Source organism: Chelonia mydas, chromosome 8 (genome assembly GCF_015237465.2).
Source record: "Chelonia mydas isolate rCheMyd1 chromosome 8, rCheMyd1.pri.v2, whole genome shotgun sequence".
In the NCBI taxonomy this organism is placed as follows: Eukaryota; Metazoa; Chordata; order Testudines; family Cheloniidae; genus Chelonia; species Chelonia mydas.
Genome location: NC_057854.1, coordinates 23,072,136 through 23,086,199, shown reverse-complemented (window position 1 = coordinate 23,086,199; position 14,064 = coordinate 23,072,136). Strand labels below are relative to the sequence as shown.

General features: G+C 40.1%; 1 protein-coding gene across 7 annotated transcripts in view; it reads left to right on the top strand.

Moving 5' to 3' along the window:
- CCNJL (cyclin J like) overlaps positions 1-13,809 on the top strand; it is a 50,740-nt gene extending 36,931 nt beyond the window's left edge. For all 7 annotated transcript variants that reach the window (XM_043552734.1, XM_043552736.1, XM_043552735.1 and 4 more), the window contains 3 exons: positions 7,932-8,231; positions 9,053-9,212; positions 10,164-13,809. In XM_043552734.1, coding sequence (XP_043408669.1) covers positions 7,932-8,231; positions 9,053-9,212; positions 10,164-10,602 — 899 coding nt within the window. In that variant the 3' untranslated portion in view covers positions 10,603-13,809. The remainder of the gene's footprint in view (positions 1-7,931; positions 8,232-9,052; positions 9,213-10,163) is intronic.
- The last annotated feature ends 255 nt before the right edge of the window (positions 13,810-14,064 follow it).

Here is a 14,064-nt window from a genome sequence, read left to right as displayed (position 1 = left end):
CATTTTCTGAAAGTTAGACAAGGTTTTTTGTTTTTGTTTTTTTTATACCTAAAGGAGTAGAATTTTTTTATACCTAAGGAGTAGAATTAAAAATTGTCATGTCACCTTTTTAATCTGCTAATGAATGACCAAGATGAACAAAGGAAAACATCACCTTGAACAGCAAGATCTTACTGATTTTTATTTTTTTACTTTTAATATTAGACTTAACAATAACAATTAAATTTGTTTAGCATACAGCTCTGGTGTTTAAAGGCTCTACCTGTTAGTCTGAAAAATGGATTGACGGGAAGATTCTACGGGTGTGTAGTAACACTGATCACTGCGGAAGCAAAAAGGAATGATAACCTGCGTGTCACTCATATGTAACCAAACATCAAAGCAGTTGGTTTGAATTTGTAGCAAACAAATAATCTGGAGAGACACTCTTTTTAGTGAATCTGTTTATTGCTGCCTTTGAACTATGTTTAAAATTTTGCAGTGCAGCAGGCATTAATTACTGCATTCTTAACTTCGCACCAGACTAACCCTCTCGTTATTCCATTATCTGTTGATTGGTCACATACTGGGAATCAAATATGTGTGACACGGCTTCCTTTCAGGAAAGTGAATGGAGACCTGTACACACTGCTTTTCGAGTGGCAATGCGCTTTATAACTACTTTTTTGAGAAGTAGGTGACTAATTCTGGGGAAAGCCACAGTCCCGTACAGTGGTAAATGTAGCCTAAAGAAGTTGAGTACAGCACAGCCATCCTGGCTCTGTGAAAATGTATACTCTCTCCTAATCCCATAGGAATTTATTTATGTTAATTACTTGGTTACTGTATACTTTTCCTAACCTTTCAATGACCTGATCTTAATGAGGCCCTGCCAGACAGGAAGAAAAAGAAATTCTGGAAAAGCAGGGCAAAGTTGGAGCTGCCTGAGGGCTTTGTGTGTCTTCTCTCTTGTAGCATGTGCATTTTAGCTTTCAAATAACATATCCAAAGAACAGGTTTCAGAGTAGCAGCCGTGTTAGTCTGTATTCGCAAAAATAAAAGGAGTACTTGTGGCACCTTAGAGACTAACAAATTTATTTGAGCATAAGCTTTCGTGAGCTACAGCTCACTTCATCGGATGCATCCAAAGAAGTTTTCTTTCTGAATATCGATCTTCTTTAGCTGCTGAGTTCCCCAGATCATGTTTCTCCACACTTGACTGCAGGCCTTCCACTGAGCCGCTTTCAAACTGTCAGAATAAATGGCCTTTAAATGATTTACAGAGGGGTGGTATAAATTAGGGGCTACTGAAAGCAAAGAACTGGGGTGTGGGGCTATTGTGTTCTAGTCTTGGCTCTGAAGCCTCACTTTATGTGAAAGTCAGTATGGTCCTGTCTTAATGGGTCAACAAGGAAAGATATGGCTTCCTTTATGGTTAAGGTTAGCTTCATAAAGTTAGTTTGATATGACTGAAAAGCCCTTTAGGGATGCCTACGCTAGGGAAAAGGCTTTTTTTTTTTTTTTTTTTTTTTTTTTAAATGGCTAGCTCACTCACCTCTTCCTACAGTAGAGCAGGCCTTAATGCTGATTAAAACACAAGCTAATATATTTGTAGGTGTTCAAAGAGTTTTGAATCTGAGTACAGCTATTGAACAGTCCATGTTTTATGGATACTTGAGTGATTACCTATTGCATTGCAGTTTGGCACATTAAATAAGTGCATGTCATTAGATCTTTGCCAGGTAACTCAGAGCTCACTTTTGAGGGTGGGGAGAGAACTCGGTTGTAAAATGTGTGCATTTGTCTTTGAGACAATCCTGAACAAAGAGAGGAACTTCCGCGTGCTAGACATCTTTAAAAATAAGCAACTTATCCAGGTGCCTAAGGTGGATTTAGGAGTCTAATTTTAGTTACCTGTTGGAGATTTTGGCCTCTGAATCTTGTCGTCTGTTCTGAAGTGAAAGCAGGTCTCACTACAATAGACTCATTTCTTGATAAGCTTGCATGTCCCAATTTTTTTTCCCTTTGCGCGTGTGCACGTGTGCGCGTGTGCGTGCACGTGTGTGTGTGTGTGAAAAACCTAAAATCAAAATTCAAATGGAAACAGTAGGGGAATAAGCTGTATCTCTTCAGTTATTATACTCACAAAATACTGAACATATAACAAAGTTTTATTTTAGCTGTTTCCTCAGGTGAATACCTTGAGCTTTTTGCTATTTTCCTGTACTGACAATTCTGATTCAAAACTTTTGTTGATTGGTTTTCTGTCCTACCTTAATGTTCACTCTCCTTGGCCTCTGCTTTTCTTTTAACTTTGTACTCCCACGCTCTCCAGCTGTCATGAGTCTGAATCCTAACGTTTCATTAATCCTGTTTTGTTCTAAATCTGTAAATGGATTTTAAATATCTGGGTCTTTTCCCACTCCAGCTATTCGTGTAGCGGAGTGAAGTGGAGAAGTATTGTCTTTTCAGGCTGATGTGGAGGTGATGTTCTCTGGCCCTCAGCACAAAGGATGGAAATCAAAAACTGATATCTGCAGACGGAGGTCACCACTGTGGAGGGAAAAGGAACTGATGAATAAATGACGGTTTTGGTTATATCTGCACTCATGCTTTTTATCACATTTCCAAAGGGTGATAGCAAAGGGGTGGCAGACAGCGCTTTTGTAGACTCAAGAGGAAAGGTAGTCTTGTTAAAAGAAGAAAGGCCAGTGGCTCGGGTGCTAGCGTAGCATTTGCGAGACATTCGTTAAGTCCCTGCTCTACCGGACTTCGTGTGTGACCTTTAGGCCATGTCTGTTCTGCTACCGCACAGCTATGACAAGGCAGCGGTGCCACAGGAGTGGCAGGGTGTAGGCCAGTGGTGGGCAACCTGCGGCCCACACTGCTTCCCGCAGCTCCCATTGGCCGGGAACGGCAAACCGTGGCCACTGGGAGCTGTGGGCGGCTGAGCCTGTGGACAGTCAATGTAAACAAACTGTCTCGCAGCCCACCAGTGGATTACCCTGACGGGCCGCAGGTTGCCCACCACTGGTGTAGACCCTTCCTACGTCAACAGAAGGGTTGTTCCTATCAATGCAGTTCATCTACTTCTCTGAGAGGCGCTACTGCACCTGCGCCAGGGATTAGGTCGCCCTAATAATGGCACTCAGGGCCCAATTTCTTTTCACAACCCTGAGCAATGTAGTTATGTCAATCTAACTGTTAAGTGTAGGCCACGTCTTAATTTCTCTGTGCCTCCATTCCTCATCTGTAAATGGGTATAGTAGCACTTCCCTGTCACAACAGGGGTGTCTGAAAGGATGAAGACTGCGAGTGCTGAAATACTATCGCAATGGAGGCTATTGGTTAAAACATCAGTGTGTTGACTACCCTGGTCCTCCAGCATTGCTACCACTTGGGTAGCAAAGATAGAAACTTAAAGAAAAATGCTAAATGTGGGTGGCTATAGAGACTTGATGTGCAGCTAGATTCCGCAGAGCTGGGTTGGACAGAGACAAGCAATGTTTGGAATGGCAGAACAAAGGTCAGAAACTCTGTAGCATTTCTTAATCCACTTGCCCAGAGCACCTCTCCAATTTTATTGTAGGCCTCATACCGCTGCAGGCCATATAGTTATTGAAGTATGTTTCCATTCAACCAAGAAGGTAGTATTTATCCACCAGATTGATAGGATGTTTAGAGGAACAATTTGGCTCTGCATTGGGAGTCTCTTCTGACTTCCTTAGCAAGTGCTACGTATTAAATATAGTATAGGGCTATGTGCAAAGAACCCTTTCTCTGTGTGTATCTGTTTTACGCCCTATGAGTTTGAAAACATACTGTATTTAAAAATTTTCCCCCATGGATAGGTATGTAAACAAATACAAGAATGCTAGAAGCACGGGAACTCTCCATTGGAAGGAAAAGCCTAAGTACATGGTATAAGCTTCAACTTGCCAGCTTGTTTCTGGGATCCAGACCTTCCATGTCTAGCTTCAGATAAAGACTTTTTTCCCCACAGGGCAGTTGTGAAGGATGGAAAGTAGGCCTTTCCGATGGCAGCCTTAACACAGTAGAACATTGCAACGAATGCGTATAATTAAAAAAGGTTTAGACTTTGATAAAAAACAGTTTGAGTGTTGAAAAATAATACTTCTGGTGCAGGATGTCGAAGGGAATTCACTTTAATCGCAGCTGACTTGTTCCATATTGAAAGAGAGAATGCATCCATCTGAGTGATTTAGGGCTTCTCTATATATGTTGGGAAAATTTTCATCAGTGTAACAGAATCTATTTAAAATTGATCTAATTATATTGGTGCAAACTTCTGATTTAAATCTTTTCAATTGATTCAGATTTCCAAGTGTGAACCAGACCTAAATCTGGCAGTGACTAACCTTTATGGTAAATTATTTTAGGACATTTCTCCACTGCAGAGTTAATTGGGATCGTTGGTACCTGGGTTAGCACAGCCTGGGTATGTGAGCAGCCACTCTGCAAAGCAATACCTGAGTTTTGTGTCCTGGCTGTTGCCCAAGCTTTAGGCTATACCCCAAGATGAGCCATCAGCCCTGGCTGAAATGCGAGAGAGGGGGATTTGTGTTTTGAATGGTAGGGGAATTAAGGATAAAACATGAGTGAGAGCCAGAGGTAACTCTGAAGTGAAAACATACCTTAAAAGTTGGTGTGTAAAAGGGAAATGACAGGGTTTTTAAAAACTTCTTTAGCCCCTATGAAAGCCTGAAAGGGTGTGGATTTTTCTTTTTAAAATAAGTAAATTAAATTGGCATTAGTAATTCAGGGCTTGTTGTCAGTGAGACTTTGGTGATGCAAGTTTTTGTTCTAATCACTAGGCAACACAACTTCAAAAGTACCGCTGAAGCAATTTATACTTTTTAAGGTGTATTCCTTCCCCCCCGCCCCCCACACGCAACCCAACGTATTGTGTGTGCATATTAAAAAAACAAAAAAACACAGGGGCATATGGGTAGTGGTGTTGATAGTCTTGGTATCACGGCAGGATTCTTCTGTTTCGAGCAGTTGTTTAAAGCTTTCTGAATATTTGTAATTTTAAAAGTGTCCACTTGCCCGTTCCAGTGAAATTGGTGGTGTTAATCTCTTCGTTGCTCCCTTTTTAGTTCTGCTAGGATCTATTGAATCGTTACCATGACGAGGGTGCCTTGCAAGGCATATGACCGAGGTTGAGGGAGGGTGTTATGCTCTTGTCTTTAAGCTTGTAATTTGACCTAACATAGCAGTTGGAGTATTGAGCTTCTCTCATTTAGGTGGCCAGCATTGTAGAAGGGACTAAGAATACTTTGGTACCTACTGGGTTAGAGACCCATGGAGTGTCAATGCTGCTGGAGAAGAAAACTGGAGGGACTATTTGCACTAGAAAGAGCTGAAATTCTGGCTAAAATGATATACAGGCACTCATCTTCAGCACATCATTCATGAAAAGAATGGGTTAAGTGCGTGTGTTAGTTGATTTCTTGAAGCAAGTTTTTACTTGACAGTAACATGATTTTCCTGATCAGTCTGTCTATATACTGTAGCATGCTCAGAAATTGAGGTGTTTTCCTGTCGCTTTCCATGAGAAATCTGGGAGAATCTGAGTTTTTAAACAAAGAAATTGAATAAATTGATGTTAGTGGTGGCTAAAACCCCAACATTACCAGAAAGGCATTTGTCAATAGACAAGTGAAGTGTGTATTTTTAATAGGTTACAGTTTTTATGTGGACTCCATTATATAACCAATCATTAAGAGTACACATTTTAAATTAGACTATTATTTAAAGCAGTTACATTTTGAGTTAGCACTGTAGCTACTGCCCTGTTCTCTCTATATTTAAATAGCAAATGCTTAAGTTCAAAACAGTTTTTTCCCCCAAAAGATAACTTGCTATAGAAATGGCTTGTTTTTTCTAGTATGTATTTCTATTACCTGAAAAGTTAAATGTCACAGTTCATAGTTTAGCATATTGCTTTGCTTAGATACATGCTTATCTTGGATTTCTGTTCACTTCTGAAACCCCGTGCAGTATAAAACTCTTGAAATAGGAGCAGATTCTCTTTTCATATTGAAATACAGTTTTCCTACAGAATGCATTTGCATCTCCCAAGATGTGCCACCAAGCTTTCTGCTATGTATAAAAATGCTAATGAATTCCAACATCTGCTTCTATAAGATCCTGAACAAATGTTCAATAGATAAATTATTGTTAAGTAGATGCAGTCAATCTAATTCAAGATGGCTGCAAAGATGGGGTTACTTAGTTTTAAGGCAGAAAGCAAATTCTAAATCAGAGAAAAGTAGATGGATGGTTAAACTCAGGAACAAGTTGTTTAGACCACTTGTTTGTTTTTCGGTTTTAACAAAAAGGCCTTTGGTGTCTTTATACTTCCAGAGAAGTCTCTTAGTGTTTTCTTAATTTATCTGCACTTGTGCTGCAGGGAGCTGCCTTTGTGTATCCAAAGGAAGAACGGAGTTGTGGGTCTTGCTGATATTTGATCTCTGGACCAAATTTTAAATCTCTTGTCTAACCATATCCTAAGGCGTTCGTGATCGTGGGGTTGATGTGTACTCCTTCAGCTACTGATAGCTGATTGAATACTAGAACAAAAATGTACAGATTTAGCAGAGGGAAGATAGAACAAATACAGGTCTTGTTCTTTCCCATTTCTCATTGCACTTTGTATCCTCTTATTTTGCATTATACTTTATAGGCTCTTCTTTTTACAAACTTCTTTATGGTGACTGATTTTAGGTGTGGGGGGGTTGTATTTACACATTTACGACCATCTGAGCCTGAGCTGCACTGCAAAAACTACCCATTGCTGATGACAAGACTCCGCACTGGGTAAGCTGAATATGGAATAACATCAGCAAGGGTAAACAAAGGCCAGTGGTGGTCTGCACTGTTCTAAAAACATGCTTAAAATTGGCTTGGATTTATTTGGATGGATTTGGGGGGGGAGGAATTTTGTGCTGCTTTTTAAAGCACTGGGATTATTTATCTGCGACAATCGAAGTAGCACCAATAGGACCCACCAAGGGTTTTGGGTCCTATCATGCTAGGTATTTTACTGGCACATGCGCTAATTAAAAATCTGTGCAATTTTTTATTTTATAAATTTATATTAATACCACATAGAATAATCTTATAAATGTTCTGTGCTATATGGAAACAAGCTCCTTTTGAGATCCTTGCACGGAAAATATTACTTAATTGCAAATTAACTTCACTTTTTAAATTTTTATATATATGTATTTTTTGGTCTGACTCTGTTCCTAAACCTTTGAATGTGATATGAGTCCTCATGGGGAGGTGGGCTTATCCTTTGGGCGATTCGTTTAGGATTCCAATACCTTTGGCTGGGTCAGTTTCACTAAGTCTTTAAGGAAAGACAACATTGGTGACACAACTTCATAATAGTGCAAGCGTGTACCCATCACTATAAAGTTTGCTATTGTCCTAAGTTGTATGGGCCTCCTTGACTTGCATGTATCTAGTGTTGGTATTTGGCATATTAGAGTTGCTCTTAAAGACAAGGAAGCTTATATTGAAATATACCTTATATTCAGATCATGGCAAGACGTCATCAGACCTCACTTCCTGCCTTCTTCCCTTGCCCCAGTAAATACTTCTGGAGCTCACAGTTCACCAGTGCACCAGAGCTGCACACCTTTGTCCTGCACAGATAGACCAAATACAGTGTTTGCACAGACCCTGGCAGTTTGCATATACACCACCTGATCAGTTTGGGGTTTAAGTCCACAAAACTCCAGCTAGCCCCACTAGAAGAGCAGATTCCCCATGCTGCATGATGGATCTGTGAATTCTACATGCTTACTAATGAACAACTAGTGCAAGGATCCTTTGAATCTTGGTGACCTAGGGCTGAGTTTGTTTGTTTTTGAGTCAATTTTGAAATCCATCTTTAATTTTTTAATTTTTTTTTTTTTTAGGCAAATTTGAAGAAAAGGAGGATCGCGTTCCAAAGCTGGAGCAGTTAAATAACTTGGCTTACATGTGCAACGTGAACGTGGTGCTAAACAAAAAAGACCTGCTCAAGATGGAACTGCTACTCTTGGAAAACTTCAACTGGAACCTCTGCCTGCCGACTCCAGCACACTACATTGACTACTACCTCTTCGCTTCTGTTGGTGAGAAGGACCTTCACAATGGCTGGCCCATCACCTCGCTGACCAAAGTCAAAGCTTTCATGGAGAAATATGCTTACTACTTCCTTGATTTCTCAGTGCAAGGTAATCTCTCAGTCCAACTGTGAGAGGTGGGATGTGTAGAGATTTACCCTTGAGTAGTCTTCCAGTGGGCTAATGGCAAAAATCCATAGCAGACAAAGGCTTTTAAAACTGGCACAATGTAGGTGCAATAAAAATACCTGCAAAGAGCAATATCTTTCCTCCATATTGCTACAGACTGCAAATGGTGCATATTATCAAAGGCACTTCTAGGGGAAGGGTTCTTCCCCAGAAGAGTCCTTATGGCCCTCTTTGCAAGCATCTAAAGCAGGTTGGAAATGCCCAGCCCTAGAACTTTTCTGTGATGCCCCTAGTGAGAGTCACTAGAAATGGGGGTTGTGGATTTTAACTTGCTTCCTGAGGGTGAGATGTTTTGGAGAGCTGCTAAAAAGCCAAAGGGGCTCACTGTCTTGGCTGCAGCAAGATTTGAACTAAGATATATTTTTGATTCTTGAAAAATTGGGTTAAAGTTTAAGTGCCCAACCTTGTTTTAGTTGAGACCCTTCCTAGAAACTTGATTAGGAGTCAGAAAATGCATTCAACTTGCATGAAATGGAACAGATCCGAATGGCTTGCAGGGGATAGACGCCCACAGCAGGGTCATAGTTTGAAATATTCCATCCTGATTTGTGGAGGCTTTTGCTGGGCACAAAATGCCACTCTTCGGCCTGTGTATCAAATATGAAGACTTAACTGTTCACCTCTGTGGGCATTTGGCCTATAGGTTTAACTTGGTCCACCTTGCTGCATGTGCACAGAGTGAATGGAACTCAGAGTGAATGGTGATCGGTCAAAGCGTAATATTATTTTTAAAATTTCTTTAGATTATGCTTTCCTCAACTTTCGACCATCTCTGATTGCTGCTGCTTGTGTGTGCGCCTCACGCATCTGTATGCAGATTTCTCCCTCCTGGACCACACAGCTCCAGCTGGTAACGTGTTATTCCTGGGAGCATCTTGCCCAGTGTATCGAAATGATGCTAATGTAAGACTGCTGGACCAAAGTAACCTATTCCTCAAACTCTTAATAGACTTTCTATTACTCTCCAAAAAAGTAGAGATGAAAAGACTCCAAATGGCATTTAGCGTAGCAGTAATTAAGATCACATGAGATTAGTACATCTCAACGCATATCAGCAAAATTGCGGATTGGGGCAATCTTTCTAAATATTGGTGCGGTGGTAGCACATGAATCCATTGAATCAACCAGAATGGTAATCAATTCATGCAACTGGGTGGGTAGACTGCACAAAATTTGACTTCCGTTATAGCTTCTGTGTAAGTAGCTATCCATCCTTTGCGAGGTTATAACACTTTTTAGTGTATGAAGTATTGCTGTAAAGTGATAGCAATATTCCCCTTCCAGCAAAGACATTCCAGAACTATTCACTTTCTCTGTCTCTCTCACTCACTCACTCACTACCCCTAGGAGAGGAGGTTGCTTGTCCTGTTGTGATAGGCTGGGCCGCTGTCATGATCTATGTGGACGCAGGCAAGTCCTGCTAGCAGAGACTGAAAAGGATTCCCTTATTGGTACTCTGCATTTATGGGGTCTTGATACACAATACAGCTGCACGTTTTAAAAGATCTCTTCACGCCATAGACCAAATGTACCAAAATGCCCACTGAATGTTTTAATGGTGCAGAATGGTCGTTAGTAGATAGAAATGGCAAGTCTAGTCAAAGTGCCGACAGGGGAAATATGAACATTAGTGAGCACAGGAAGTTCTTTTTATCTCTGACCTCTGCAGGCTAATAAGCACCCAAATCCTATGCCCATTAGGGTCAATGGGAAAACTTTGTACTGACCGTGTAGGAACAGGCTGGCAAGGGGAATATTGAAAATCAATTTGTAGAAACTCCTCAGATATTTACACCCATTCTGATAGCTTGCATTTGCTTGACAACGCTGTGCTTTAATTTTTGTTTTCTCTAGATATTATGAGAACGATGTCAAAGAAGCCAGCAAACTGAAAAAACAAGTAACCTTGCAGCAGCAAGTAGTGGGAAGTGTGAACCACCAAACCACAACTCAGGTCCTGTTTCAGCAATCCAGTTATCCCCCACTAGCCCAGCACTCAACTACCCTTTCACAGTTCCAGTCTCCAGTGCAGGATTTGTGCTCTGCTTACCGTGACTCCTTGCAGGCCCACAGGCCCAGCAGCCTACTCTCTGAGAGTGCTAGCACCTCACTGCATTCTTACTCTGCTCTGCAGGCCAGCCTTCAACCTTCTGTGCAAACTCTGCCCATCCAAGGACCTATCACGATGCAGGTAGCTATAACAACAGAACCTAGACACTGCATCTCCATGGCCTATGGCAGCAGCTATTTCAGTGGACATCACTCCTACACAGCCAGGTGTTTTGACAGATGACTGTCTAGAAAAATGGTGACGTGAGTAAAGTCTGAACAAAGGGCCCCATGGGATGAGACCCAAATGTATATCTGCAGCGAAAGGAACAGGAACACAAAGGAACAGAATCTTTACAACTAGTTGATTCCGAAGACGTTTGCTCTTGAGACCCTTTTTAATGTAGGTGCCATTCCTGCAAGGATTGGGGTGTTGTCTTTTAATAAGACTGAGAGAAACAGAAATGCAATAACATACATCACTTTAGGTTGTCACTTTGAAAAGCATCTTGTGTAAGAAGTTACACCCTGTGGGGCTTACTAGCTTAGTCTTCTGTACAGCAGGCTCCAGTTAATCACAAATGCTAACACTTGTGATTTTAAAGGGTTATTTTGAGCAGGAATGCCTGGAGGGACTTCTCAAATAACATTCTTGTGGGAGGTTATTGTTGAAAGTGGCGTCTATCCAAAGGTCTCTCTGACAGTTTATTCCACTGGAAACTACCATTAAAAATGATGATATAGAAGCTTCTTGATGCTATCTGGATGAACAATCCCAGTCTGTGCAAAATCTCTCTGTAAAATGTTGTTTTTCCTTTCCTTGATCTGGAGTGAAAGCAACTCAGATGACCATCAAATCCTCTTTGCCTTAAAAGTCCTCTTGGATTTGGGTGCTGTGCCACTGAACAAAACCTCTCTGCCTTCATGTAAAAAAACCTCAATCTTAAATCACCTCTAGGATTTTTAAGATGCTGCTGCCTTATGTGACTGGATATAATTTGTTTAGTAAAATTGTTTACAAGCTACATCAGGGATCTAATGTTACTTGAAGAAAACCCCTTGGAAGAAAATTCTTATATATACACTGAAGGGGTTCACTGCCTTCAGTTTAGTATTTTTGGGGATTAATGTATTGTGGTCAAAGTGAAGTTTAGGACTGAAGAACTTGTACTAATGAAGAGGAGGTGGAGAAGGGGAACCAGTTAATTCTACCATGGAAATTAGGAATGGTTATGCCTTTATTCTAAGACTGCAATGTTAGGCTGTACAGAACTTTGGTCTTTAAATTCCATCTTGGAGCATTCTAGCAAAACTGGGTTAAGGGTACTAGTAATTTAACTGAAATGAGAATACCTGCTACCATGTATCCAAAGGGTTATGTTTTTAAAATCATTTTGAGCTGGAACTTCCTGTGTTTGGTTAAAAATTCTATGTAGGATTTGTATGGTAATGTAGATGGTTACAAGTAACATGGAGACTTCTACTTGGGTGTAGAACACTCACTTGATATGCAACCACCATTCTGTAGTTGCTGAAAGCCAGTATTCTTTTTTAAAGGTTCTCAGGACAGCAGTATAGATAATGTGCAATATGCTTTTACTCTGAACTGTGGCAAATGCTGTTTTGTTTTTTTTTTAAATATCACGTTAGACAGTGCTGTTTAAGTTATATTTTTAGAGAATTTAGTTTTTAAGGGATGTGTTGGGGGGTGGAGGGCAAATCTCTCTCAAAAATAACCTGTCTGCTAACATTTGTTTTAACGATGAGGGTCTCCTTAAAAATATTGCATTCTGTAATTTTGTGTCACACAGTAAGATGACCATGTCCTTAGCAGAACAGGCTAGGAAAGTTTAAAATCTGTTTCATTTTTTAAATTTTTTTTAAGTTACAAATCCTAACAAAACTGAAGAGGTAATGCCTTACAGAAATTAGTTTAGCAACTTAGAGAATTTAGTTCACTCTTTTTTTATTCTGTTTGTGTATTTATATGGAACTTTTTTCTACAAGGTTTTAGCGTATCTTAATGACTGTTATAGTCGGCCATTCAGCAGACTGTAAAGAACCTCTTAAACATGCAGGGAATATTTTGGTACTAGGGCATTTCTGACTGTGGAATCCATGTGTTTTTTCGTAACCTCTCTAGAACAGGTCATATGAAGTCTTGTGTTTGACAGTCTGCAGTCACTCTTTAGTGACCATTTCCACTGCTAGCTTGATGAAGATTGTCCAATAAACAAAAGACCTGTATCTGACTACTTATTTGTTAATACTGTCTGCGTTCTCATAGTGTATTTCTCCTAAAAGGAGCCAGTGAGCTTCTGCCCCCACCTTGCACAGAGTAATCCCTTGGTCAAGTATCTGTGTATAGAAGCTATAGCTGTCGACAGTGCTTCCTGGGACACAACAGAAAAGTACTCTTGGCAAAAGTGATACACAGGATGAATTAACAAATGGTATTTCCATGGTTTAGGAAACCTATGCAGGAAGGCTTTGCAAAAAAGGAATTGTAAAGGATCAGGGAGGTGCTACTCACTGCTTGGGAAGTGAAGAACTATTCCAAGTGTAAGATGTGGCAGCATACAAGCAAGCAAGAAGTGAATCAGGGAAGCAGTCTAAGGAGCAATTAGAAATGATGCAGCGGGACTGAGGGCATGTGGTGAAATAACCGCTTGTGATGTGATGTGACCAATACATTTCTTAGGCATCTGATCACGCTGCTTATGCAATTTGAATTCTGAATTGGAGAGTACGCTCTGCAATTTCTTTCTTTCCTTCATGGTCACTTTTCTCTACACATGTCCTTTCCCTGGATTCTCTCAATTTTGTTCTTTATGTCCTGTGCATAGATGAGCCCCAAAACAAAGCTCTGAAAGAAGCATATAGAGGTTTCTCAGAATAGATGGGCTAAAAAGCCCAATGTTGCCTCTTGTTTTGGGAGAACAATGCCTCTGAATGCTGGCAGGAGTTCCACTTTAATTTCCTGGCTAGTGTACATTTTAGCCACACCTAATATTGTGTGTGAATTTCCTTTTGTTTTTAATAAAAACATGCCACCTCTGGAAGTAGCTAAAGTAGGAAAGCTCAGACAACTGTAATGTAACTGTAAACCTGATCATGTCACTTACATAGCTGCACAAAAAGCTGGGTGAGTTTTTAAAGCTTAATGGATGTTACAGGACATTTTTAAAAATTCACTGGTAATTTTTTAAAAGATAGAAGTGGGTTGCAAAATTAGATGAGAAAATTCAAAAGCTATTTTTTTCTTAACACTTATGAATCTTAATATGTAGCAGGTGTATATGGGGGAAAGCGTTCCAGTGATTAGCAAGTGATTAGGAAGACTACAGTGAGTTCACTAATTGAGATCTTTATGCTTTGGAGCTAACATAGACATTCCTTATTTAGTTTTCTATAATGTTTTGCGATAATGGCTTTGACTACTCCCCAAACACAGCTTGATCTCTCTGTTCTAGCCACTGCCCAAAACGCTTCATATAAAGTTATTTACTGTTAAAAGTTGGTTAATACTCTGTGATCAAAGATAAATTACTGCTGAGGGTTTGATTAACATTACCAGCAGATATTAAGGGCTATTGCTTTATTGAGAGCTTGAACATGCTGACATTTTTGCTAAATAAGTAGTCTTTGATCTGGTGTGTTTTTGTTTTGTTTTTCTTTTTAATTCTTATAAATGTCAGAATCTGTT